Below are 23,407 nucleotides of genomic sequence, written 5' to 3'. Positions count from 1 at the left end.
ACACAGTTTACCGCCTGAAAACAGTTTCCTACAAAGGCTGCTCCTACCGAAATTAGCGTAGACCACCTGATCCCAGCTCTTTCTGTCTGTCTGTCTGTCTTCACTCCCTTGCAAGGACAGGGCAGTAAACATATCTGAGAGAGAGATGGGGGAGGGGGAGAGAGAGAGAGAGAGAGAGAGAGAGAGAGAGAGAGAGAATGTCTGCTTTTTCCCAGCACCCACAGAAAAAAAGCTCAAGATGGTCCTTTACTCCAGTTATGGGGAGGGGGAAATCTTCTGGCCTCTGTGGGTATTGCATGCAAATGATAGACATACACTGTACACATAAATTTTTTTTTTAAGCCAGGCATTTTGGTGCACGCCTTTCATCCCAGCAGAGGCAGAAGCAGGCGGATCTCTATGAGTTCAAGGTCAGCCTGGTCTACATCACGAGTTCCAGGACAGCCAGGGCTGTTACGCAGAGAAACCCTGTCTGGGAGGGGGATAAATTATCTAAGTTTTTGTCTTAGCTGAAGTTCTTCCTTGAGTGTATGCCCAAGGAAGGAACCTCATGAATCACCCTGTGATTCCATTCATTAATATAAAAACATTTCCAGTAAAAATGTGAAGAGTCCAACACGTTTTTCTTTTCCCTCAGCCTCAGCTGTGGATTACCTACCTTAAACAGCGTAGCTCCAAGAGCCCAGATCGCGTACATATAGCTGCTGCCGAAGCCTTTATGTGTGCTCTTCTGGTGCTCACATGACTCTCTTCAAGTGTGTCTGTCCTTTGGCCTAGTCACTGAACTCTCTGATTTTGTCGCACTTCGACTTGTCCTGAAACTCTGTTGTATGGAAGTCAAGAATCCCTTCTGTGTAGAGGCCCCTGGGACTCTGATGGGCGCTCCTCAGGCTGTGCTCAGCTGTATACCCCCCGGATGCTGGTGACACTGTGGGTTACTTAGCTCCTTCCTTCTACCCAGCACTTTTAACTCACTCTTTTCGGGAGGACCCACAGATCCAGAAAGGCCTGGAATCAGGAGATAAGAATTGGGTCTCCAGCTATCAGGTATCTGTTTCTTCACCACCCCAAGCTGATGTCCCACAGTTCCTTGCCAGTCTGGCACAGTGACCACGCTGGGAAAGTCGCTCGGAATTCTCGTGTCACCTGGACTAAGTCTAGCGTCCACGGGACTGAGATGGGGATGAGAAGATAACGTCAGTCAGCCTTGGCAGACTAACGGTGGGGTAAACGTCAGCCAAGGCTCCAGCATGCTATACTCTCGGTGGCCTTGACAGCTCCATTCACCACGGAGGAACTGAGGTCTGAGGGGTGTCATGCACCCGTAGTCCTTATGAAGCAGGCTGAGATGGGGAGCTGGGACTCCTGACCTCCAAGACCAGGGTAAGGGCAATCTCAGACACGGAATGTGAGCCTTGCTCTTTGCAGGGCAGATTGGGATATCGCCTCCTTCCATGCCTGCCACAGCCAGGAGAGAAGGGTGTCACCGGCTTGGGGTGTCCTCTAAAGTCAGGACTCCAGAGAGGTACAGTGTGTAGCTAGGTTCTCTAGTCAGGTGGTTTTCTCTACTCTGTCTCAGCTGCCTCTGAGTCAGCAGCTCGCCTGTGAGTCAGGGCCATCCCATAACTCCACTCTTGCTCCCACTGGGAGCCACAGCCTGAAGCTCCAAAATGAGATGTCCTTCACACACCTCCGGAGATGTCCTCCCCTCAGCTCACAGAGGGCAAGGGAAGGCCCAAAGACATACAGCAAGGGGTGACAGGCCTCAGGCTGAAACCTGCTTCCACCTCAAGGGACCCTGACAAACAGCTGAGGTGGGCGGTTCTGGGACCCCCCAGCCGGAGTTGGAACCCTTTCCCCATGACCTGCCCCAGAAGCTCTAATGCCCCTAGTTCTGAGCTGTTCTCAGCATCCCACAGGCCAGTGTGCTGTAGGCTGGAACCAGCAAAGGAGCCGACAGCCAGGACCCAGCAGGAACCAGGATGCTTATCTCATGCCGGGCCCCACAGTCTCTGGGATGCTGAAGCTACCTGGGTCTGCACCCCTCTGTCCTCAGCCACAGCATGGTTCCTCCCTCCTGGTTCTCCATCACACTGTCCCCTGTCCCTCCTCTCCCCTCCACCCTTTCTCCTTCCTAAATTTCTCTTGTTCTCTGTTCTTCTTGGGTATTTGGTCGGCCCTGCTCCTACCTGGGTCCCAGTGAGGACTCTCAAGGACCTAGGATTCGGACTCTGGTAGGCACCTCTGCACAAGGCTACCCCAGCACAAGTCTGGTTGTGGGCAAGAAGTGGGTCAGGGAGGGTGACTCGGCTTAGCTGCCAAAGCCCGAGCACATGGTGAGTTTGGGTGGGGGAGGGTGGGGGGAGGCTGGACCATCTCTGTAAGCCCATGCTCTCCTGCCAGATACCATAGCCAGAAAAGCCTCACCTCACATCTGGAAACCCAAGCACAAGGCCTAGGTGGTCACCCAACCACTTCCCAGGATGGGAGGAAATGAAACTCGCTTAAAAAAAAAAAAAAAAAAGGTGAGAGTCGGAGCTGTCTGAGATAAACTGTCTCCCCATTCCTGGACATATAGACCCAAACCTAAGAGATCAGTCCTTCAGTGAGAAGCACCAAGTTTAATGTTACAATTTTCCCTTTTAAAAAAAAAGTACAGATAGGAAAACTTAACAGCATATAAAATAGCACTTCCGGTGTCTAATGCGGGTTATCGTGAGTCCTACAAGTACTTGTAAACCTAGGTGATTACATCTTTGGTACCGTTGTGAGCAGTGCTCCCCAGTTTCCAGCAACCTCTGCTGCTCCAGGCAGGGAGCTGCCAGCCAGCCAGCCGGCAGGGAGGGCCCCCAGAAGGGCCGACTTCTCCTCCCCTGATCCAGCCCACTCCTCACTCCCCGGGCTCCTCCCATGTCCACTGGTTCAGGGTTGGTGAGGAGCCACTGCCGGACTCAGGCAATGACAAAAACACTCCCGTGTGGTACTGCCCGCAGACTGGGACAGCTGCCAGTTAAGACGGCACCCCCCCACACACAGCGTCTACGTCTCATGCCCATCTCAAGCCTCTTGTCCTGCATGGGACACGTCCGTCCTCACTCTCCATCACGTCTGTCCACACTCCTGGCGACAGTGGCCTGAGGTGACCTGGCTTGTCTTCTCTGCCACTCTTGCTGGCTCCAGAGTTTATCGTGGGATGAAAAGGGTCTCGTGGTCCTTCTGCGTCCTCAGGACAGCTGTAGGGGGGTTTCCTAGGACACTGGCTGTTACTCCAAGTCAAGGTCTGGGCAGTTGCACTTGGGGACCTGAAAAAGAGGCTCAGTTCCTGAACCCCCAGATGTGGTGTGTGTCTGGAATCTTCCCGGAGTTCAGCTGATTCCCAGAAAGGTGGCTTAGGGGCTTGACCCCACTTTGCCTGGCTAAGTGCAAACCCCTGGAACATTCTAGAATCGTAGTTTTGACAGGGTACGCAGAGTCGATGAGTCCAACTTGCTCGTTTTTCAAAGGGCAAAGAAAACTGGTACCCAGAGAGGACAAGGGTCTCACAGCAGTCCAGCGCAGTCGGGGCGCGTAGTGGCTCACGCTTCAGGGAGGCGCTTGGCCTATCACAGGCGTGGATTATGAGCCTGCAGACTCTGGTGCGCAGGTCAACTGACAGTGAGGAGGAAAACGCTCTAGGGCCGATGAGGATGAAAGGCATGGGTGCTTCTTGTGGCCAGGCGTGCCCTGAGTGCCCTGGGCAGGGTTGCAGGCCAGAGCATCCAGTACTCAGTCCAGCCTTTACCCCTAACAGTGCTCATTAAGCGTGGCTGGCCCCAGACCAGCTCGGGCCCGGGAAGGCTGAGACTGGCACCAGGGGAGGTGAGTGCCGAACGAAACGACCTTGTCCAAGGCTGGCCTCTGTTTGGCCAGGAGCCAGGCACCAGGTCCTTGCCCAGTTCTTGGGAAGGTCAAAAGTGGAGGGAGCCAGCGGAGGGGCAGCTGGCTACACAGGAGGAGGCGAACACACTACCTTACACCCGAGACTCTCTCCAGGAATCCAGGCTCCCTCCATACCTGTCCGGCAGCCAAGCCCAACTCCTCCTCTCACATCTGGGGAAACCGAGTCCCCTGGAGGAGCCCTGGCTCAGAGTCTCACGGCCTTCCAGAGGCAGAGGCTCCGTCCTCACAGTTCTCTTGCCTCCTAAGCTAAATTGGTCCTTGGGTGCCGCACACCAGGGGCCCTTCTTCAAGGGGTCAGCTGGTGGCGGAGCAACAGTTGGGAGGCCAGGCCAGGCCAGGCCGAGGGTTGGGTGCTGGGAGGCAAATGGGAGTTTTGGGCAGGGTGGGGTGGGGCCCGTCCCTACAGGAAGCTGTCCTCTGCCTCAGCCTGAGGTCCCTGGCAGCTTGAGCCCTGCGGCTGCTCCAACTCCGCCTCAGGCTCTGCCTGTGGCTCTTCTTGGAGATCCAGGGGGCTGTCGCAGGAGATGGTCGAGGAAGTGTTGACTTCGTTCAAGGTGGAGCTGGAGGAAGGAAAACAAGTCAGGGAGGAGCTGGGGAGACCCCAGGAAGATAATGACAGGCCTTGTCTAAGGGCTTTCTGTGTACTGACTTTGCATACTGAGAGGCCTGCACCCCAGAGCAGCTCAGCCTGGGGAGTTCATCTCATTGCGCCACAACACCCAGCAAGTGAATCTGGAAGCTAGAACTCAGAGCAGGATCATCAAGCCCTCTACTTTCTTTCTTTCTTTTTTTTTTTTTTAATAATTTATTTATTTTTACTTTATTTGTATTAGTGCATTACCTGCCTGTATGTCTATGTGAGGGTGTCGGATCTTGGAGTTACAGACAGCTGTGAGCTGCCATGTGGTTGCTGGGAATTGAACCCGGGTCCTCTGGAAAAGCAGTCAGTGCTCTTACCCACTGAGCCATCTCTCCAGACGCCACCCTCCAGTTTCTTTCTCATCCCCACTTGCCTTCAGGACCTGTGAAGGCCTGCATGTACTGCTGGTTCCCATGGAGAAACTGAGGCTCACAGAGGCAGGGCCTGTCCGAGTTTCATAATGACAGGCTAGAAATGGAAACCAGCGTGTCCCCTACCACTCTCCATGGGTTGAATCTTGACTTGGGGAGTCCCCACCCCAGCTTGACATCAGTCTAGGAAGCAATAAGTCTCCCCTAGAGCCCACCCCACAATGGACTCGCCACAACCCAAGGCGACACAACCATGTGTCTCTTCCCCTGGCTGAGTTCTAAACTGAATTTGCAATACCTCCAATCTCCTACAACCAGGTTCCTTGGAGCCCCCTGGGAACGGTGCCAAGGGCAGCCAATGACCCACAGTACCAGCTGGGAAATGTTAAATGTTTCCTCTTTATCCTCGGGATGAACACAATACCAGAAAAAGATCCTGTGGGTACATCCTTAAAAGGAAGAGCTACCTTGCAGATGGGTTTCTGAACATCTGGTTTCATGCCAGTCTGCCCTTCCTGCCGGCAGCTTCAAGGGCTGAATAAGCTTCAGCCTCTGCTGGCCACTGGTAAGAGTTAGTCCTTACTCAAGCTAGCTGTCAGTCCTTCTGTGTCAAGTCTGGTACACACGCGCACACACACACACACACACACACACACACACACACACACACGCACGCACGCACGCACGCACGCACTGTACTCATGAGTGCCTGGGACCAAAAGGTTAGGGTGTCTACCTGGCGAGGCTGGGGGAACCCTCTAGGAGGCCCTCGTCAGCAGCGTCAGGCTTGGGGTCAGGCAAAGGGATGATGTAGTCGTTGTCACCCTCATTGGGCTGCACAGCAGTGTAGAGGACAGAGCTGGTGTCCAGGGGAGATCGGAGGCTGTGGAATCCTGGCAAGCGGGCTTGAGACCTCAGGATGGCTGGGTGGTCACTTCTCAGAAACTCCTCATCTACCTGCTGGTACTTCTGCTCCGTAGGACAGGGAGGGGAGAAAAAAAATGGGTGTGAGATGGACAACGTCTTAGAGACCCTACCCCAGCAAGTACACAGAGGAAGGGGTTCTGTTCAAAGCTGCATCAATGAGATGTCCTTTTATCTGGTATCCCAAGACAAGGCACATGCTCAAAGTCCCCTAGGGAAGGGCAGGTAGCCAGGCAGCACCATTGTCCTCTCCTACCCCATGTCAGAGTAGACAGACAAGGGCTCTTATCCTGTTGTAGTCCCCCACGGCCTCCTGTTGGGGCTGGGGGGGGGATCAGTGTCCCTTACTATGAAACGTTTGTGACTCCATTCTGCCTCGATCTCCCCAGAACCACCCCAGATGGGAAGAAGCAAGAAGCCGAGCTCAGGACAGACTCGCTCCATTGGCCCCGTGTGAATCTGGGACGGGGTTTCCGTAGTTGCTCGGAGGGCTCAGGAGAGCCTGGGGTCGCTCACACTTCTGAAGGAGCCCCAGTGTCGCCGTGGTGCACAGGTTTGACAGACAGGGGTATTGGTTGCACCTCCCTGGGTCAAATTCATCAGCTTCCACCCCTTGGTTTGATCAAAATAAATTCATAGCTCTGGCCCAACTTTCTCTAGTACCATCAAGGAAACTGAGGCCCAGCGTGTGTGAAGAGTATTTCCTCCCGAATACCAGCGCACCATATCAAGCCAATGCACAGGGTTCGGATCAGAACTCTGTCTCCACATACCTTCTTATATCCCTCACCCAGCAGCCTCTCCAGGAGCAGCACCAGCTGGGAAAAGGGGGGTCGAGTCTCAAACTTCTCTTCCCAGCACTTCTGCATGATCTCATAGCTGAGGGAGGCAGAGGGAAGGTCAGAGTCCGCGCCTTAGAGGCAGGGCCGAGCAGTAAGCTTCAGAGCAAGATGAAGGGAAAAGATGCCGGGAAGGAGCAGCCTGGGGCCTTGTTAACACCATCACTGCTTCTCATTGATCCCTTGAGAAGTCTTCACACACACCCCTCCCCAGCTTCCCTCACCCATGTGGTTCTGCGTGGTCCAAGATACCATGGTGAGCTTGTAACCTGAGTTTGGCCAATAGGGGTTTTCAACCTCCCCGCTCAGGCCTGGTTCTGATGGCATGTGACCCAACTGAGCCCTTCAAGTTCAGCTCTGGGTAGGGCTGGAGGGAGAAGGCTCCAAGGTTAAGAGCACTTGTTGCTCTTGCAGAGTAGTCGGGTTTGATTCCTAGCACCCACATGCTGGCTCACAACGGCCTGTCATCCCAGTCCCAGAGGGTCTGACACCCTCTTCTGATCTCTGAGAGCATCGGGCATGGATGCGATGCATATACAGGTATGCAGGCAAAACACTCATACACTTAAATTAAAAAAAAAAAATGGGGCTGGAGAGATGGCTCAGTGGTTAAGAACATGTATTGTTCTTGCAGTGGACCGGAGTTCAATCCCCAGCACCCACATCAGGCAGCTTACAACTGCTTGTAGCTCCAGATTCAGGGGATGGTCCTAATCTTAGATACATGCACATATATGAACAAACACACATGTACACATTAATAATAATAATAATAATAATCAGGGAATTTGAAGCCAGCATTGTGGAGACCGGGGCTGGGACAGAACTTCCTGATGCCACTGTTTCGAACACTTTGGTCTAGTTCTAGCGGGACTTGTCTGGCCTCTGAGCTAGAGTTGCCTACCCTCCAGACCCTCAGATCCCTCCAAGCACACGAGGTTCCACTCACATCTCGTCGGAGGCATGGGGAGGCTGGGCCATGCGGTAGCCCCTCTTGATGGCATTGTAGAACTGGTCGTTCATGGGCAGCTCTGGATAAGGGGTGCCACCTGTCATGGAACAGAGATGGGGACATGATTGCCTCAGGGTGTGGGAAGCGGCAGCGTGTCCTCTCAGGCACACTGTCCTGGCCTATGTGAGAACGCAATGCCCTTGGCATTGGAAATAGAGATGGGAAGAGAGAAGCAATAGATAGATACCCAAGCAGGGTTTGTGTCTGGGTTTGTTTTGCTTGTCAGAGATGGAGTCTCTGTGTAGCCCAGGCTGGCCTCAAATTCTCCATCTTCCTGGCTTCCAAGTACTGGGATTACAGATGTGTACCGTTACAGCTGGCCTCCAGCGTGCTTTTAAATGTATCTAACCCCTTTGACACTTGGATGGGAAGGTAGAGACCCAGAGCTGGTAAAGGGCTTGCCAAAGCCATACAGTGGAAAGAGTGATAGAGCCTGGACTTGCTCCTGAGTCCCTGCTCATGTTCCAGCATCTGTCCCACAGTCCCCTGCTTCCAGCCCAAGGAGCAATCAGGAGGTAGGAGCAGGAGGGTAGATGTTCTGGGGGAAGAGGTGGCTCACCCAGTGTGAAGATCTCCCAGAGGAGGATCCCGAAAGACCACACGTCACTCAAGGTGGTGTAGAGGCTGTTGAAAATGCTCTCTGGGGCCATCCACTTCAGAGGCAGGAAGGTCTGCAGAGGCAAGACAGGTACTGAGTCCCGGGAGGGTCCTAGTGGCCAGCCTCTCAGCCCTACCACACCTGGGAAGGAGGAGGCCCAGCAGCTTCCACACCAATTCCATCTCACTCCACCCCAAGGTTCTGAGCACATTCCTGGCCAGAGCACTGGGAAATCTGTTTCCTAACTCATTAGCTAGAAACATGGCAGCCTGTGTTCCTGGGGGAAGCCCCTAGGGTGTGCTGTGCATAGAAATCAGCAGCCATGGACATGCCTAGGAGCTCTCTTTGGTCTCTGGGGTCTGCAGCCCTTCTATCCCTGGGCTTCAAGACTTAACCTATCTTATAACATCTTCTGGGCTCCTTCCTCTGCCCACCTTAGAGCTCCTAAAACAGGGCTGTCGATACCCCTTTCCATTTACCCCAAACCCACTGAGGCTGGTTCCTCAGCCGCTGCTGTGGCAGTGGTCCTGACCCTCTCCCTGCATCTCACCACTGTGCACAAAGCTTGGCTCCTTGTCCTGTCCCTGCTCACAGCTGGGCAGCATTGACTTCTCTGCCAGAAGGATGAGCCACCAGTGGCCCCCCCTACTGAGCTGTGGCCACACGAATCAGGGGAAACCTGTACCCAGCGTCAGAGGCACCCGAGAGAACCCCATGGATGGTGAAGGCACTCACGCTGCCCTTGGAGATGTAGTTGGAGTCCCGCATGATGTCTCGAGCCAGGCCAAAGTCACAGATCTTGACCAGCTTGCCCTCACAGATGAGCACATTCCTGGCCGCCAGGTCTCGGTGAACACACTGGGTCAGGGAAGGGAGAAGCTGAGGCTAAGAGGCAACTTTGGGAGAAGACCCTCTGGGCCAGGGCTTTAGGAAACATGTGTGCCTGTGCGGGTGGGAGGCTTCTCAATGTCCTGCCCACCAGAGGCTTGGGAGCTGCCTCACAGGGCCATACATGTAATGTGGGAGAGTCTGGATGGCTAAGAAGACCCCTCTCCCCACAATTCTGCCTTTCCCCATCAGGGACCACACTCACGTTCTTAGAGGCCAAGAACTCCATGCCATTGGCCACCTGGTAGCTGAAGCCCACGAGGTCTGTGTAGCTAAGCACCGGCGAATCATTGATCAAGGTAGCCCGATAGGTCCTTTCAGGGGCTGGAGAGCACAGAGGGATCTGATTACTTTGTGTATGCCACAGGCCTAGAAGACCCATCTTTAGGCTTACAGGTGGCTGAATATTCAATACAAGTGGCTGCTGATTTTCTAAGTGTTCCCTTACGAGAATGAGTTCTTAAATGTCTAAGCTAAACCTCTTCTGGCTCCACTGTGCTCACTGGCAAGAAAAGCCTTCGCCCCGAAACCACCATCGAAGGCTTGCCTGCCGGTCTCTCTCTCAGGACATTAGATGACCATGGGGACCACCTCAGAGCACATCTATCTTCCTCCAGGCCTTCGGAGGCCACCTTTGCCCGGCTCTCCCCTCCTTGCTGGCAGTGTGCATCCTTCTGGACCCATCGACAGGATTCGGGTCGGGGCTCCACTGCACAGCAGCATTGGACAGGCAGCTAGCCTCAGCGTCCATGTGGATGAAATGAGCTCTCTCCCCCCCCTCTCCCGGCCCCAGGGCTGGGGCAAGACTGGGTCCATTAAGGACTCTGAAAGGAAGGCGTCACTGTGCATACGGGACGAGCCTGCACACGTGTGACGACACCGTCTCTACGCACCGGATGGGACATAGTTGTCGTAAGGGGCCATGTAGTTGGAGGACTCAATGTCTGCATACTTGATGTCTCCTTTCATGTCCAGCATAGGCACGTAGTCCACAGACTCGTCCTTGCTCATGTCCATGTAGCCGCCGTCGCTCTCCCCAGTCAGGGACAAGGGGCTGTAGGTGAGAGGACAGAGTGAGGGAAAGTCATGGATTGCTCTTCCCCTCTGCTCCTCGGCCTCAGCCCACGGGGCCTTGTCATCTTTGGATTCCCTCAGTCACTGTGCTCACCGTGCTAGGGTCTGCCACAATACAAATGACTGAATCAAACCCTGTCCACTGACCTGTGTGGCCCTGAGCTGGACCCTGGGGCTGCCAGGAGGTTATAAGACCCAGCGTGTGTTCTCAGAGTTCACACCCGGGAGTGATTACAGCAGTCAGGACAAGGGTCATATGTGGGTCTGCAAAGTGGCTCCTTTCTGGGCCTTTCCAGCACCTACCCATGCCTACAGGTCTGGGAGGCGCACAGTCTAGAGTGGCAAGGTCTCACCTGGACCTCTCGGGTACAGCCTCAGCTGCCCAGGGAGTAGTGGAACCAAACACACGTGTGTAAGGAAATGGGGTCACAGTGTTAGAGGGCACAGGGGTGCACTTTCAGATCCTTGTGTATCCTTTTCCCAAAAAAAGTTACTCTTCTCTTTGCTTTTTTAATCAACAAGCAACAACAACAAAACAAAATAAGCCGGGCTGGAGAGATGGCTCAGCGGTTAAGAGCACTGGCTGCTCTTCCAGAGGACCCAGGTTCAATTCCCAGCACCCACATGGCAGCTCACAGCTGTCTGCAACTCCAGAATCCAACACCCTCACACAGACATACATACAGGCCAAACACCAATAAAATAAAAGATAAATGAAAACAAACAGACTAACTAAGAGATGTTCTTTTTGAAATAATCAGAAACAGGAGTTGAGTTGCCTAGAGGGGCCTGGGGAGGCTGGCTTGTGGAGGGGGCGAAGGCCAGGAGCCTAGTCTGAAGCATCTTAGAGCCTGGCTCTCGGCTCATCACTGCCTCTGCCCCTTATGTCCGTGAAGCGAGAGAACAAGGCACTCATGACCCAAGGATGGTATGTGAGGTCAAGGAGTCGCATGGCAGAAGGCTTAGGATGGCGCCTGCCTCGCTGAGATGACGCGGAAGTGACCGCTGACCCTCTCTCTCCCTATCATCGTCATCCTCCTGGTCGTCTGTCTGGTTCCGGCCTTGGCTCCGGGAAGTGACTCTGCCCCAGTGTCCACACCCTCCTCTTAGGGCTTCTGGAAGAGGAGCGCCCATAGGCCTGGCGGGTACTGTACTCACGGGGTGCTGCCTCCCGCATACCTGGGTAGGGGGAGCCCCACGGGCAGGGCGTTGCTGTAGAGCTCAGCACTGGGTGGGCGGGGCTTGTTGGAGTGGCGCTGCAAAAAAGTGTGCTTGTTCCGGTGCAGGTAGTCCACCAGGTCTCCGTAGCGGCAGTATTCGGTGATGAGGTAGATGGGCCCTGTGGAAGGACAGGCTCAGGGACAGACTCTGGGGGAGGCCGCATTCTTCCCAGCGTGGCCCCAAAGCCCATAAAGCGTCTTGGGTGTGGCCACACAGATAGCAAGATGGCCAAGAGAGCCGGCACCTTGCAAACCCGGGTCCTCTCCCTGCCCTCTGTGATCGCAAGCTGTTAGTCTCCCGGGGCCTTCCTCTGCCCATCTAGCCAGGGGCTAGCAACACCCACCCTTGGGGTTGACATGAAGACCCCTGAGGTGATGCCCGTGAGGGCTCAGCACTCGGCAAGCCTGTGACCAGCAGTTTGCGGCTGCTGTTTTCAGACTCCTGGACTCTGGTCCGCGTAAAGCAGGTAAACGTGACTGTCAGCACAATTTACCAGTTACACTTCAGTTCAACGCACTTAAAGCCACCCGACCGACGAAAACAACACTTTTGAAATATGTTCATTGCAGGCACGGGCAGCAGCCTGTGTGCAATGTACTTCTGTATTTAGACTGATTACACAATACCGAGGAAAATCCCAGATCTCACAACGGGCAGCTGCAAATGGCAATAACTTCACTATTATTACTATGTCAGAGGTCCAGTGGGTAACCAAACCCTCCAATAAACACAGTTGGGCAGAGTGACTTTCGACACCGATGTGAACAACAACAACAACAAAAAACCCAGCTCCTGGTTAGCTCACGGATGGGCTCTGCTGTCTCCAAGTTGTAGAAGCTCTTCCTTTCTCACGGTTCTCAAAATGTATTGTGAAAATACAAAAATGGAAGTTGGAGAGACGGTCAGCAGTTAAGAGCACTTGTTGCTCTCCCAGAGGACCCTGGTTCAATACTCAGCACCCACATGATGGCTCACAACCATCTGTAACTCCAGTTCCAGAGATCCAATGCCCTCTTTTGGCTCCTCAGGCACCAGGCACACACACGGTGCACAGACATAAGGCAAATACTCATTGCAAATGTAAGAAACTGAAGAAAATAATGTCTAAAGAGACTTGGGTTTAGAAGTTGCTGGAACTAGTGGCCCAAAGAATCTCTCTGCCATGAAGGTATTGCGAGTCTAAGTTTCTAAAACTGAGCGCAGGGGCTGGAGAGATGGCTCAGCGCTTAAGAGCACTGGCTGCTCTTCCAGAGGTCCTGAGTTCAATTCCCAGCAACCACATGGTGGCTCACAGCCATTTATAATGAGATCTGGTGCCCTCTTCTGGCAAGTAAGCATAAATGCCAGCAGACTACTGTATGCTTGATAAATAAATAAATTAAAAAACACAACAACACTGAGCCCATCTGGGATGGTGAAGATAGAGTGCTGGGCAGCGTGGACACTCTAGCGAGGGTGTCCTGTTGTTGGGACACTGAGCGAGAACAGGGAAGAGGCGCCCCAGAGTCCTCTGGGGCGTGGGTTGAGTACCTCCTTTGGTACAGGCTCCCAGCAGGTTGACCACGTTCAGGTGGGGTCCAAGGTGACTCATGATCTTCAGCTCTGACATGAGGGCTTGTTTCTCGCTGCTTCGGGCTGTAGCTGAGGAGGAAGAGGGGCTCAGCCTGGGTGGGCCACTGAGGCAGTCCGGAGGCCCTACCAGGGCCCACTCCGGCTCCTCTGTCCCACCCTGTTGTAGGACGAGTGTCCTAGGGTGGTGAGGACCTCATTGGAGCGGGAAGAAGGTGGGGGGAGAGGAGAGAAGAAGGAGGAATTCAAAGAGGTCACAGTGAGGAGCTTCTCTGTCCCACCAATTCAGGGCCCTTCAGAAGAAACCAAATGTACAGGGAAGGGTAAGGCAGAGTGAGCCCCCCGGGTGTGAGGAGGGGGGTGGGCTAGCTCACATTTCAAGACTCACATTTCAACATCTTGACTGCCACTTTCATGGTGGCCTGTGAATGGCCCAGACCATGGGCCGTGGCCTCCACCACCTGTCCGAAGGCTCCAGAGCCTAGAGTGCGTCCTAGGATGGAGAGAAACCTTCAGCTCCTGGAAACTAGAACCCTCACCTCATCTTCCCGCTCAGAATGAAGCTCTTGGGTCATCCCTCCCTCCCAACACCTCACTGTGCTCCCGGGACCTCAGGAAGCTTCCCATCCTTTGGACCTGGCTCATCTAGATTCTGCCTGCTGTCTGCCTCCCGTGGAGTCCCTGGAAGACCTCCTGCCTCCTCAGGGAATCACAGCTCCTCTGAACCTGCCTCAGACACCCCAGACTATCTCTAGTACTTCTTCTTTGACCTGGAGGGGTCCCCTATCACTCTTAGGTTCCTAGGGCTTCCGTGTCTGCTCCATATAGAAAGGATACTGAGAGCCAGAGAAGGCCCCAGCTGGTAGCAGCCATGCTGGGAGCAGATGTCAGGGTCCCCATGGCCACCAAAGACCTCTTAGGACTGACCGAGCACAAGCTGGTCCCGAGGCAGCTCCCAGGTGGAGTCATAAGGCAACTGCACAGGGTCCACGTAGATGTACTCATGGCCATCGGAGCTCACCGACTCGATCACCTTCCATCGGATCTCATAGCGTGGCTTCTGCAGGACAAGACCGACAGATGAGCTGGTTGGCCAGAGGGCGTCTTGGCCCTGAGCCTATCAGGCCTAGCCCTTAGATGGCAGATGGGACAGGAGACTCTGAGACCAAGAGAGGGCAGGAAGATATTTAAAGTAATACAACAAGTGACCAGCAAAACCAAGGTCTCCAAGAGCTCAGAGGCAACTGGCACTAAGGGGCCCCAGCAGGTGGAAGGTGTGGGTGAGAAATCCTGAGGATGCAGCCCCTGGAGAGCAGCTGACAGGGTGCTCCTCACTCACGAGAACTGCTTCATCAGCTTCTCTGAGCTCCAGTTACTCCCCAGATGGGAAAGGAAGTGACACAAGGTAGGACAGATGTCAGCTGTGGGTGGCCCCTTCCCCAAGTCACGTCTGTCTCCCTAGGATCTCAAAAGGACACAACCTTTGGATGTGGAAATCTTAGGATGCCGGAGTCACAGGATCGGAATCTTATAATGACAGGATGAAGGGGTACTAAGGTCAGGATGAAGGGGTCCTAAGGTCCCAGTTCAGGAATCTTAAGCGTTTGGAGCTACAGAATAGGGAAAATGTCAGAATAAGGCATTGAAACTTCAGATTTGTGGGGTCAGATTGCAGTCTAGTGACTCATGGCAGGCTCTGTGGGTAAGAGCTGGAAGAATCATGGGGCCGGGAAAATCCACCCACAAAGTGCCATTTGTCCCAGAACTGGGTTGAACAGGAAGGACCGAGGCAGAGGAAAGAGCAGGGGCCAGCAGTCCTGGTCCACTTGCACCAGGCCCAGGTCAGGCCAGCCTGCTGGGGACGGAGGGAGATGGAGACCCTGCGTTGTTCTGAGACAGCTCCTAGCTGTTGGGCCCTTCATATGTGCCAGACAGTGTGACAGTCGGTGGAGACCATGAGGAAATATGGGTGCTACTTTGCACTGACAGGCTAGAGGGTCTTACCTTCTGCCACAGCATGATGAGGATGATGAGAGAGATGACGGTAAGAACCACCAAGGCCAGGATGGCTGAGATCACCACCACTTTGAAGGGCAGGGCTGAAGACAGAGACCAGAGCAGCCCTAAGCAAACAGTGGCTGGCAGCTGCCCCCCCCCCCCGCCATCTTGCTGTGGGCATCACAGATCCATTGGACCTGCTCTGCCTAGTACGTGAGCCCTGACTGCCTAGATAGCCGGCCTCAGGGCCCACCCTCCAGCCTCACCTGCAAACTCCAGTGCCCCTCAATGATTCCCTGCTCGGATCACAGCCAGGCTCAGGCTGGCCTTCAGCACTTGCCAGGCTCAGGCTGGCCTCTGCTAGGCTGTGGAAACCCTCTTCTGGTTACTGAGCATTACCTGCTGAGCATTAGGCACCCTGAGGACCAGGCCATGCCCTCCTCCCTTCTGAGCCCATGTCCTGTTAGGCTGCCATGCCTGGGTCATAGATTTCCAGGCGCCATTTCTAGCCAAATGGCCGAAGCACTCACAGACTGCCCTGATGGAGCTGACTCTGAACTTCAGCACCCTCGTGAATCCACACCCAGAGAGGCGTCTATTCCTCCCAGACCTACCCTGGGAACCAGCTGGTGTGTGTGGTGGGGCAGTCATAGAGAGCACTGCCCAGGGCACTAAGGTAAATGTGCAGGTCTACCTGGGTCCCCTGATTCCTGGGTCTTCTCTAGCCCAAGGCTTCCGCCTCGCTGCTACCCAGTCAGCCTGGCTGAACCGCCAGCCCCTGTCCTTCCCCGATTAGCAATATCTGTTGTCTTCTGGGAACTCATTTCTTCCTCCTATGTCCCCTTCCTGCCCCCCTCCGTTCCCCAGGGAGCCTTCCTCCGTCTTGCTCCACATCCTTTCCTTCTTAGGGTCACTGACGGACATCTTTGTTCTCTCTTCCCAACAGCCCCACATCCTGGTCTCGCAAAGGGAGTCTGAACCCTCCAGGGATTCCTTAGGGTCATCGCAGGTCTCTGTGTAATAGTACGTGGCGTCCTGTCCAGGCGTCACACAATGGCTTTCCTTCTGCCTTTACTCAGGCCCAGAGTGGGTCTCTATGGCAGGCTGTGCACTCTGCTGTGCCCACTTGCTCAGGGATATATGTGTTGTGTTTTGTGTGTGTGTGTGTGTGTGTGTGTGTGTGTGTGTGTGTGTGTGTGTGTGTGAAATAAGGGCATTTCATTTTTTACGTCTGTGCATATGTGTGCATTTGTATGACTGAATGCCATGTGTGTGGATACTGATGGAAGCCAGAAGAAAGCATTAAACCCAGGGACGCTGGAGCTACACGTGGTCATGAACACCCTGACCTGGGTGCTGGGACTGGAACTCAGCTCCTGTGGAAGAGCAGCAAGTGCACTTAAGTGTACTCTGAGGCATCTCTCCAGCCCCGATAAAGATATTTAAAAAGCTCACTGGTAGTCTAAGGGCAGGCGGCAGGTATGTATATAGACAAACATGTATAAGCCTGTGGACCAGCCTGTGTGTGTGTGTGTATGTGTGTGTGTGTGTGTGTGTGTGTGTGTGTGTGTACAAAATGCCTTTTGAAGCCCTGATTTCTCTGACTTCTGTGTCCTGTCACGCCACTCCTTTTCACTTCCTTTCCCATTTCCTCCCCTGCCCCAAATCCACATACAGTTTGCCTTCCAGACAGTCTGGTTTCCTTGGACTTCTCAGAATCAACTCTACCTCTCGGCTTTTCCACGGGCCTCCTTGGCTGCCACACCACCCTTCCCAGGCCTCCATGGCTGCACCACCACCCTCCCAGGCCTCCATGGCTGCACCACCACCCTCCCAGGCCTCCATGGCTGCACCACCACCCTCCCAGGCTAACACCTACTCATCTTTCAGCATTTGATGTTAAGCTTTTTTTTTTTCCCTGGGATACTTCCTCAACCCCACGGTTGCCACAGGGCTTCTTCCTTCTCAGGGCTGCTCCTTGGAAGTAGTGATCCAGCGTGGGCTGGTTTACTCCCTCGTCTGCCTCCTCCCTCAGGACTGGCCCATTGGCCTTTGTACCCCAGTGAATTTGGGTCCCCATAACTTACTGAATAGGAAAATAGGCGAATGACGAATCATGCACACACAGGCACAGACAGGGATGAGTGGGAGACATGTGCACACATCTGGACTCTGGCAAGCACGGTTCACACGTGCAACAATCGTACATACATGTGTACCTGCTAAGGTCCACACATTGTCTGGAGGTGTATATGTACAGAGTAGTGCTCAGTGCTTTTTGGTGTTTTATATGTTGCAATTATGTAAATACAGATACCTGTGCCAATTTTCACACATGCACAGGAAATGTACATGCATGGTTTATACACATGTATGGGGATTGTGATCCCACGTGTATATGCATATAGACATTCATTTTGTGGATTTACATACAAGTCTTGGATTCGGGCAGGCTTATACACACAACTTACACAAATATATTCTGCAGTTTTATATTCATGGACAGCATGGTGCATGCTTGAGTACATGCTAACACACACATACTCTGGGGATTAGGCATCCTCAGCACAGATTGCACATGTGCACGTGAAGAGTGTACACTGGAACCCGAATCCCAAGGTCAGCCTACTCGTGTTCAGAGTTTACTGCATGCATCATACATATCAGTTCATTTTCTACACATCAATCAATGCTTTTCATGTTTGTGCTGTATTGACTTGTGTTTATGCACCTGTGTCCAACGTCATACATTGTGTATACGCATAGGAACACACTCTGGTGGGTTTTGCAATGTTCCTATGGGCCTGTGAGCATGCTGACTTGATCCACTCTGGGCATGCAGGCTCAGCACAACTGGATCAGGGAAGGGGTGAGAGGTCATCAGAACCACCCAAGGCTGGGGCACTCACCGTGTGGTACCACGGTGACCTCCTGCGCGTCTCTGCCCATCGAGTTCTGCAGCATACAGCGTACTGACAGCGGCTGATCCACATGACGCAGGCGCAATGTGCTCACCACCTCATATTCCTGTTCTTCCTCCCAGAAAGTCACATTAGTCTCTAGCTGGTTCTCCTCCTTGGAACTGTTGTTTCCCAAGGGTATGGGTGACAGCTTTCGTGGACACCTACTAGGAGACACAAGGGGATTGGCTTGCAGCCTCTCTTAGTTCCCCCTCTGCAGATGGGAAACTGAGGCTCAAAGCAGGCTGTATCATTGAGTAATGGTATAAAGAAGTGAAGTGTGCTTCATTTCTATGACTGCTTGGTCCTTAAGCAGGTTCCTACTGTACTGTCAAGATGGACCAGCAGGGAGCGCTCTTACTCCAGAAACGGCGGAATTCACGCAAATGACCCTCAAGGTTATCCAGTGTGTCAGGGATAGAGGCAAACCCTGAGCTCCACCTGTCTCTGTCTACTAGACTCAGCTCTGGTCAGGGGGTTAGAACATCTTCTGGATGAATTAAACACCTCCGGGGGCCAGACCCTGCACCCTCCTGGGTTGAGCACGGCTCAGGGTCAGGGTAAGAAAAGAGGCAATTTAGGTTATGCACGGTATCACCAGGAAGACCGAGGACGCATCTAAGACGTGGCCTGGACCTCTCAGGGGAAGAGGCTGGTCTAGGTTACCCTCCACTGGGTCACTCTAGGCAGCTGTGCTCACCTTTTGAGGTCTCTGCAGGTAGACCAGGTGACGTTCGGCTGAGGCATGCCCCGGCCACGACAGCGGATGGTCTGCTCCCCATTGGCAGGGTGGCTCTCACTCAGCTCCAGGACACGGACAGGGACTGAATGGTCAGAGTAACAGGGTCAGGAAGTGGGGTGATCAGAACAGACCTCAGGGGGACATGCTCCAGAGCTTCCCCTGGACTGCAGGGGAGCATTAGACCAGGAGTCACAGTGTGAAAAGTGACAGGTTCCTCTCCCTACTTCAAAGGACTTTCAAGGGTCAGAGTCTGTCTTTAACATCCCTCTGAGACTTGCTGCTCCCTAAAGAGAGAGAGAACAGGCCCAGGGCCCTGGGCAGCCAGGCTCGCGAAAGCTAGACTTGGACAGCGCTGTTCTGTTTCCCCCGGATTTATTTTAGTGGTTGTTTTCTATTTATGGCATATGACACTGAGTTTCCATCACAACTAAAATGCTAAATTCTGTCTCTCAAAATAGATTTATTTTTAGAAAGCTAATTGATAAAACATTAAGTTCTTATCGTGTCGTTCCTATGCTCAAGTCCCTGTCACCTGGCTCTTCATTCCAGTCACAGTAGAAGCCAAAGCTGTACCAAGCCCACAAGCACTAATCCCAACTCCCCCTCCATCTCCCCTCCATTTCCGCCCTGACCTCAGGCTTCTCCAAAGACGCCAGCCCAGCGCTCCGGTTCTGGCCACACCCACCTTCCCGCTATTTCTCTGGCCATGTGACAAGGGGTGACGCGTGATCTGGAGTGCCCTTCTCCAAATATCCACTTGTCTAATGCCCTCCCCTTCTTCAAATCTTCACACATGTCACCTCCAGAACGAGGCCAGCCCTGATCACCGTGCTGAAGACTACACCCCTCACCACCTGCTCTGCCAGGGCCTCTCCTCTGTGTGTGTGTGTGTGTGTGTGTGTGTGTGTGTGTGTATGCATGTGTGTGTGCATGCATGCGTGTGTGCGCGCGCTTGTGCGTGTGTGTGTACGAGTATGCATGTGTGTGCGTGTGTGTTGCGTGTGCATGTGTGTGGGCATGCATGCGTGTGTGTGTGTGTGTGTGTGTGTGTGTGTGTGTGTGTGTGTGTGTGTGGTGTGTACAGGTACGCGCATGCCTATGTCTGCGTCTGTGTCTGTGTGTGTTCTGTCTCTCTCCCTCCTTCCCCGTCCCTACAGTTACTTGTTCTCATCTAACCTTTTTTTGTTTTTGCAGGGAATCCTCCTCTACCATTTGTCTTCCCCCACTAGGATGCAAGTTATAAAAGGTAGAACTCTGAACAGACCGTCATATTGAAAAACCTCAGGGAAGTAGGAATTGTATAAGAGAGACCAAATTGTGGTGCTAGTACATAATTGGCTCAGATTTTGGGGGACACCAATATAATCTGATGGTCATCTTTTGCAGCTGGGGAAACTGAGGCCCAGAGAACGGACACAGCAGATCAGCTGTCTAGAACGTAGCCTCCTGGGTTCCAGGCCCTTTCTCCAGCCTCTCCCACGGGCAAAGAAGGAAGGGAGAGGGATTGGATGGGGAGGGAGGGGAAGAGGGAGGAGGGGAGAGGGGGAGAGGGAGGTAATGCTCACCGTTGACCTGCAGCTTGAAGGAGAGCTGGGCCTCTGCGTCCTCGTGGAAGGCCCGCATGGTGTAGCTGCCAGCCTCTGCCACTTTCACGCGTACCAGGGTCAGTTCTGACACGTACCTGGGGGGCAGGTCAGGCCAGGGGGCTTCGATCAGAACTACAGGAACCCCTAAAGCATCTTCACCTTCCTACAGTACGCAAAGGGAGGCGATAGGCTTGCCAAGGTCATGGAGGAGACGGCAGCCGAGTCAGGATTCCCACCCAGTCCTGAATCATCACCCACAGGCAGCACCACTGAGCTACGAGAAAGGCTTGGGAAGGACCCGTGTATCCCTCTCTCCACAGCTCATCCCCTTCAGAGCGGCAAAGCCTTGTCAGTCTGCTGATCTCTAGCCTCGGGGACATCCGTTTCCATCCAATTGTTGTTGTTATTGTTGTTGTTGTTTTCTTTTCTTTCTTTTTTTATTTTTTTATTTTATTTTTTAATTTTTTATTATTATTTTATTTTTGCTTTTGCTGTTACCTGCTGGCTCTACTCCCCACAAAGGCAACTAAACCTCAAAGTGGCCAACCCACCAGTGTCTGGTTCCCCCCTCAGGAGGCGCAGAGTGGCTTGCCCTGGTCCTGCAGCATCCCTGGCAGCTGGCTGTGCCTCACGTACAGCAGACTCTTGGACAAAAGGGACCTGGGTTTGTTGTTTTCTGAAGGCCCCGAGCTGCCCGGCAGCTTTAACGCTTCCAAAACAAGTGGACCGGCCCGGTGCTCACCGGGTCTCCGATATGTTGCGGGTGGACAGAACCATCTCGCCGGCGCTGGAGTCACCCAAGGTACGGTTGTCCTTGAGCCACAGGACAGTGGGTGGCGGATAAGCCTCGAACACCACCTGCAATGTCCGGCTCCGGTGCAGCTCAGCGATTTGTACGTCACCCAGTGTTCCCAGCAGCCTCACGTAGCCACTCTCTGTGAAGGAACACAAGAGTCAAGGGTGGGCCCTGTGGGCGGGGCCATACCAAGACACGAATGAGGGTGTATATCCTGCGAGGGGAGCGTTCCTGGAGGCCCGTACCAACTAAATGCCAGAGAAGCACCTTCTAGGGATAGCGCTTCGTCGGGCAGCAGACCAGGAGTTCAAGCTTGGGCTGGAATTGGAGCAGGGATGGAATTTGGTGCTGATGATATTGGGGTCAATGTTGTGGTGGGGCCTGGAGTTGAAGTTTTCTGTTCTGGTTCTGTATTATATACAGGCCACACCGGAACTTCAAACTGGTACAGCGGTTGGCTTTGGCAATGGGGCTGCCAAGGCCTGCCCTGAGGGGTTGAGAATGAACTAGGAGTCTGGCTAGGTGGGTAGTCTAGGTTGAGCTTAGAATTAAATCTGGGGCCGATGCTACACTTTGAGCCTAATACTGAAACCGGCCCCAGAGTCTGGTCCAGCTCAGGGTCGGGTCGAGGGCTGAGTCCAAGGCACCCACCGATCACAGTGATGTTGATGGCCTTTTCGTCTCCATGGTCATTCACACTCACTGACACATTGCAAGTGTAGGTCCCCGAGTCACTCAGCTCAGCAGCGGGGATGTGCAGGATGGAGCCAATGCGGGAGGGCACCCCAAAGAGGTAGTCTGTCACCGGCTCCACCAGCCGCCCACTCTGCAAGGGCAAGTCCCCAAATCAGAAGCCAGTGGGAGCCGAGATGTCTGACCTGCCTTTCAAGCCTCGCCCAGCATTACCTTCATGCGGGGGTATGTCCACTGGAAGTTGACCACATCGTTTCCCATCACAATACACTTGATGGTAATGCTCTCACCCTGGCGGACCACGGTCTGTACTGCGTTCACAGAGACATTGATGGATGACACTGGAGTCGGGGGAGGAGACTGAGTTAGGGCCAAGGAGGTCATCACCAGCCACCAGCACTAGGCTTGGGGAATGGGAGGGGTTGGCTGTGGTGACAGATTCATTCATTGGTTCTATCAATAATAATTAAACACTACCATATACAAGCGCTATTCTACACACTGGGGCTAGAGGACTGAACACCACAGACAGAACCTCTTTCTTCATGACATTGGGAGAGCCACCCAGAAGCCACAGTCCTCTGGGAATCTAAGTGCAGAGACATTTACCAAGCATTTATTACATGCTAGGCACCTTAACCTCTTTTATTATACCTTCCCCATCATCTGTGAGGAAGGCGGTCATCGCCACCCTCGTCTTATGAGAGGAGAGGGAATCAGGCTCACGGGGGACCATGTGTCTTGCGCAAAGTGGTCCAAATGGGAAGTGGCCAAGCTGGGATCCAAACCCAGCTGGCTCCAAGCCTGTGCCTGTGACCCCACCGCATGAAGCCCCGACCGACCAAGCGACCCTTCGTGAACTATGACCGTGGACCAACTCCCTCCCTTCTCTGAGCCTCAGTTCCCTTAAGTATAATAATAATAATAATAAGTATAGCTCCCTCCCCAAACTACAGGAGAATCCAAAGAGCTACCGGAGCTGTGCACTTAGTAAACGGAGAGGCCGGCTCTTCCAGAAGGGGCCGGAAAGGGGAGCTCACCCTGGAGGCTGTAGACATAGAAGGTATCCGAGTCCATTTCCCTGTCCCCAATGGTGGTCTTGCAGATGTAAGTCTTGTCCTCGAAAGTGCCGATGAAACCACGCTGGTGGTCATAGGGTATGTGTAGGGGGATATCCACTTTCTTCTCATGCAATGTCACCTCCAGTTGGGGGTCTGTCACTCGGCATGGAATTGTCGTCTCTGTTACGTCCGTAACGAAAATGAATAGGTCCTCAGAGTCCATCGGGAGGAAGCCCATGGTGGGATCTGTCAGGAGGAGAGCCAAGGAATCAATGTCCTGGTTAGTTGTTTGTTTTGTTTGTTTTTGTTTTTGTTTTTGCTTGTTTGTTTTTTTGCTTTTGCTAACTTGACATAAGCTAGAGTCATCTGGGAAGAAGGAACCTCAACTGAGAGAATTCCTCCATCCGATTGTCTGCGGGGCATTTTCTTGATTAATGACTGATGTGGGAAGGCCCAGCCCACTGGGGGTGGTGCCCCTCCTGGGCAGGAGGTGTCT

At 53.5% G+C, this 23,407-nt stretch overlaps 1 protein-coding gene across 3 annotated transcripts in view; it reads right to left on the bottom strand.

Moving 5' to 3' along the window:
• Positions 1 to 2,601: 2,601 nt before the first annotated feature.
• Pdgfrb (platelet derived growth factor receptor beta) overlaps positions 2,602 to 23,407 on the bottom strand; it is a 39,665-nt gene continuing 18,859 nt past the window's right edge. For 2 of the 3 annotated variants that reach the window (XM_016003681.3, XM_076555326.1), the window contains exons 4-23: positions 22,891 to 23,157; positions 22,064 to 22,191; positions 21,809 to 21,983; positions 21,104 to 21,296; positions 20,341 to 20,456; positions 18,734 to 18,857; positions 17,983 to 18,200; positions 15,080 to 15,174; positions 14,003 to 14,135; positions 13,464 to 13,568; positions 13,037 to 13,147; positions 11,465 to 11,624; positions 10,105 to 10,265; positions 9,417 to 9,535; positions 9,059 to 9,181; positions 8,285 to 8,396; positions 7,663 to 7,762; positions 6,648 to 6,753; positions 5,687 to 5,919; positions 2,602 to 4,499 (exon numbers count right to left, since the gene is read on the bottom strand). In XM_016003681.3, the coding sequence (XP_015859167.2) occupies positions 4,340 to 4,499; positions 5,687 to 5,919; positions 6,648 to 6,753; positions 7,663 to 7,762; positions 8,285 to 8,396; positions 9,059 to 9,181; positions 9,417 to 9,535; positions 10,105 to 10,265; positions 11,465 to 11,624; positions 13,037 to 13,147; positions 13,464 to 13,568; positions 14,003 to 14,135; positions 15,080 to 15,174; positions 17,983 to 18,200; positions 18,734 to 18,857; positions 20,341 to 20,456; positions 21,104 to 21,296; positions 21,809 to 21,983; positions 22,064 to 22,191; positions 22,891 to 23,157 (2,939 nt within the window). In that variant the 3' untranslated portion in view covers positions 2,602 to 4,339. The remainder of the gene's footprint in view (positions 4,500 to 5,686; positions 5,920 to 6,647; positions 6,754 to 7,662; positions 7,763 to 8,284; positions 8,397 to 9,058; positions 9,182 to 9,416; positions 9,536 to 10,104; positions 10,266 to 11,464; positions 11,625 to 13,036; positions 13,148 to 13,463; positions 13,569 to 14,002; positions 14,136 to 15,079; positions 15,175 to 17,982; positions 18,201 to 18,733; positions 18,858 to 20,340; positions 20,457 to 21,103; positions 21,297 to 21,808; positions 21,984 to 22,063; positions 22,192 to 22,890; positions 23,158 to 23,407) is intronic. The other variant, XM_006985138.4, reaches the window with a different exon arrangement.

Source organism: Peromyscus maniculatus, chromosome 19 (genome assembly GCF_049852395.1).
Source record: "Peromyscus maniculatus bairdii isolate BWxNUB_F1_BW_parent chromosome 19, HU_Pman_BW_mat_3.1, whole genome shotgun sequence".
In the NCBI taxonomy this organism is placed as follows: Eukaryota; Metazoa; Chordata; class Mammalia; order Rodentia; family Cricetidae; genus Peromyscus; species Peromyscus maniculatus.
Note: the sequence above shows the minus strand (reverse complement) of the source record. Positions and strands in the feature narration are given on the sequence as shown.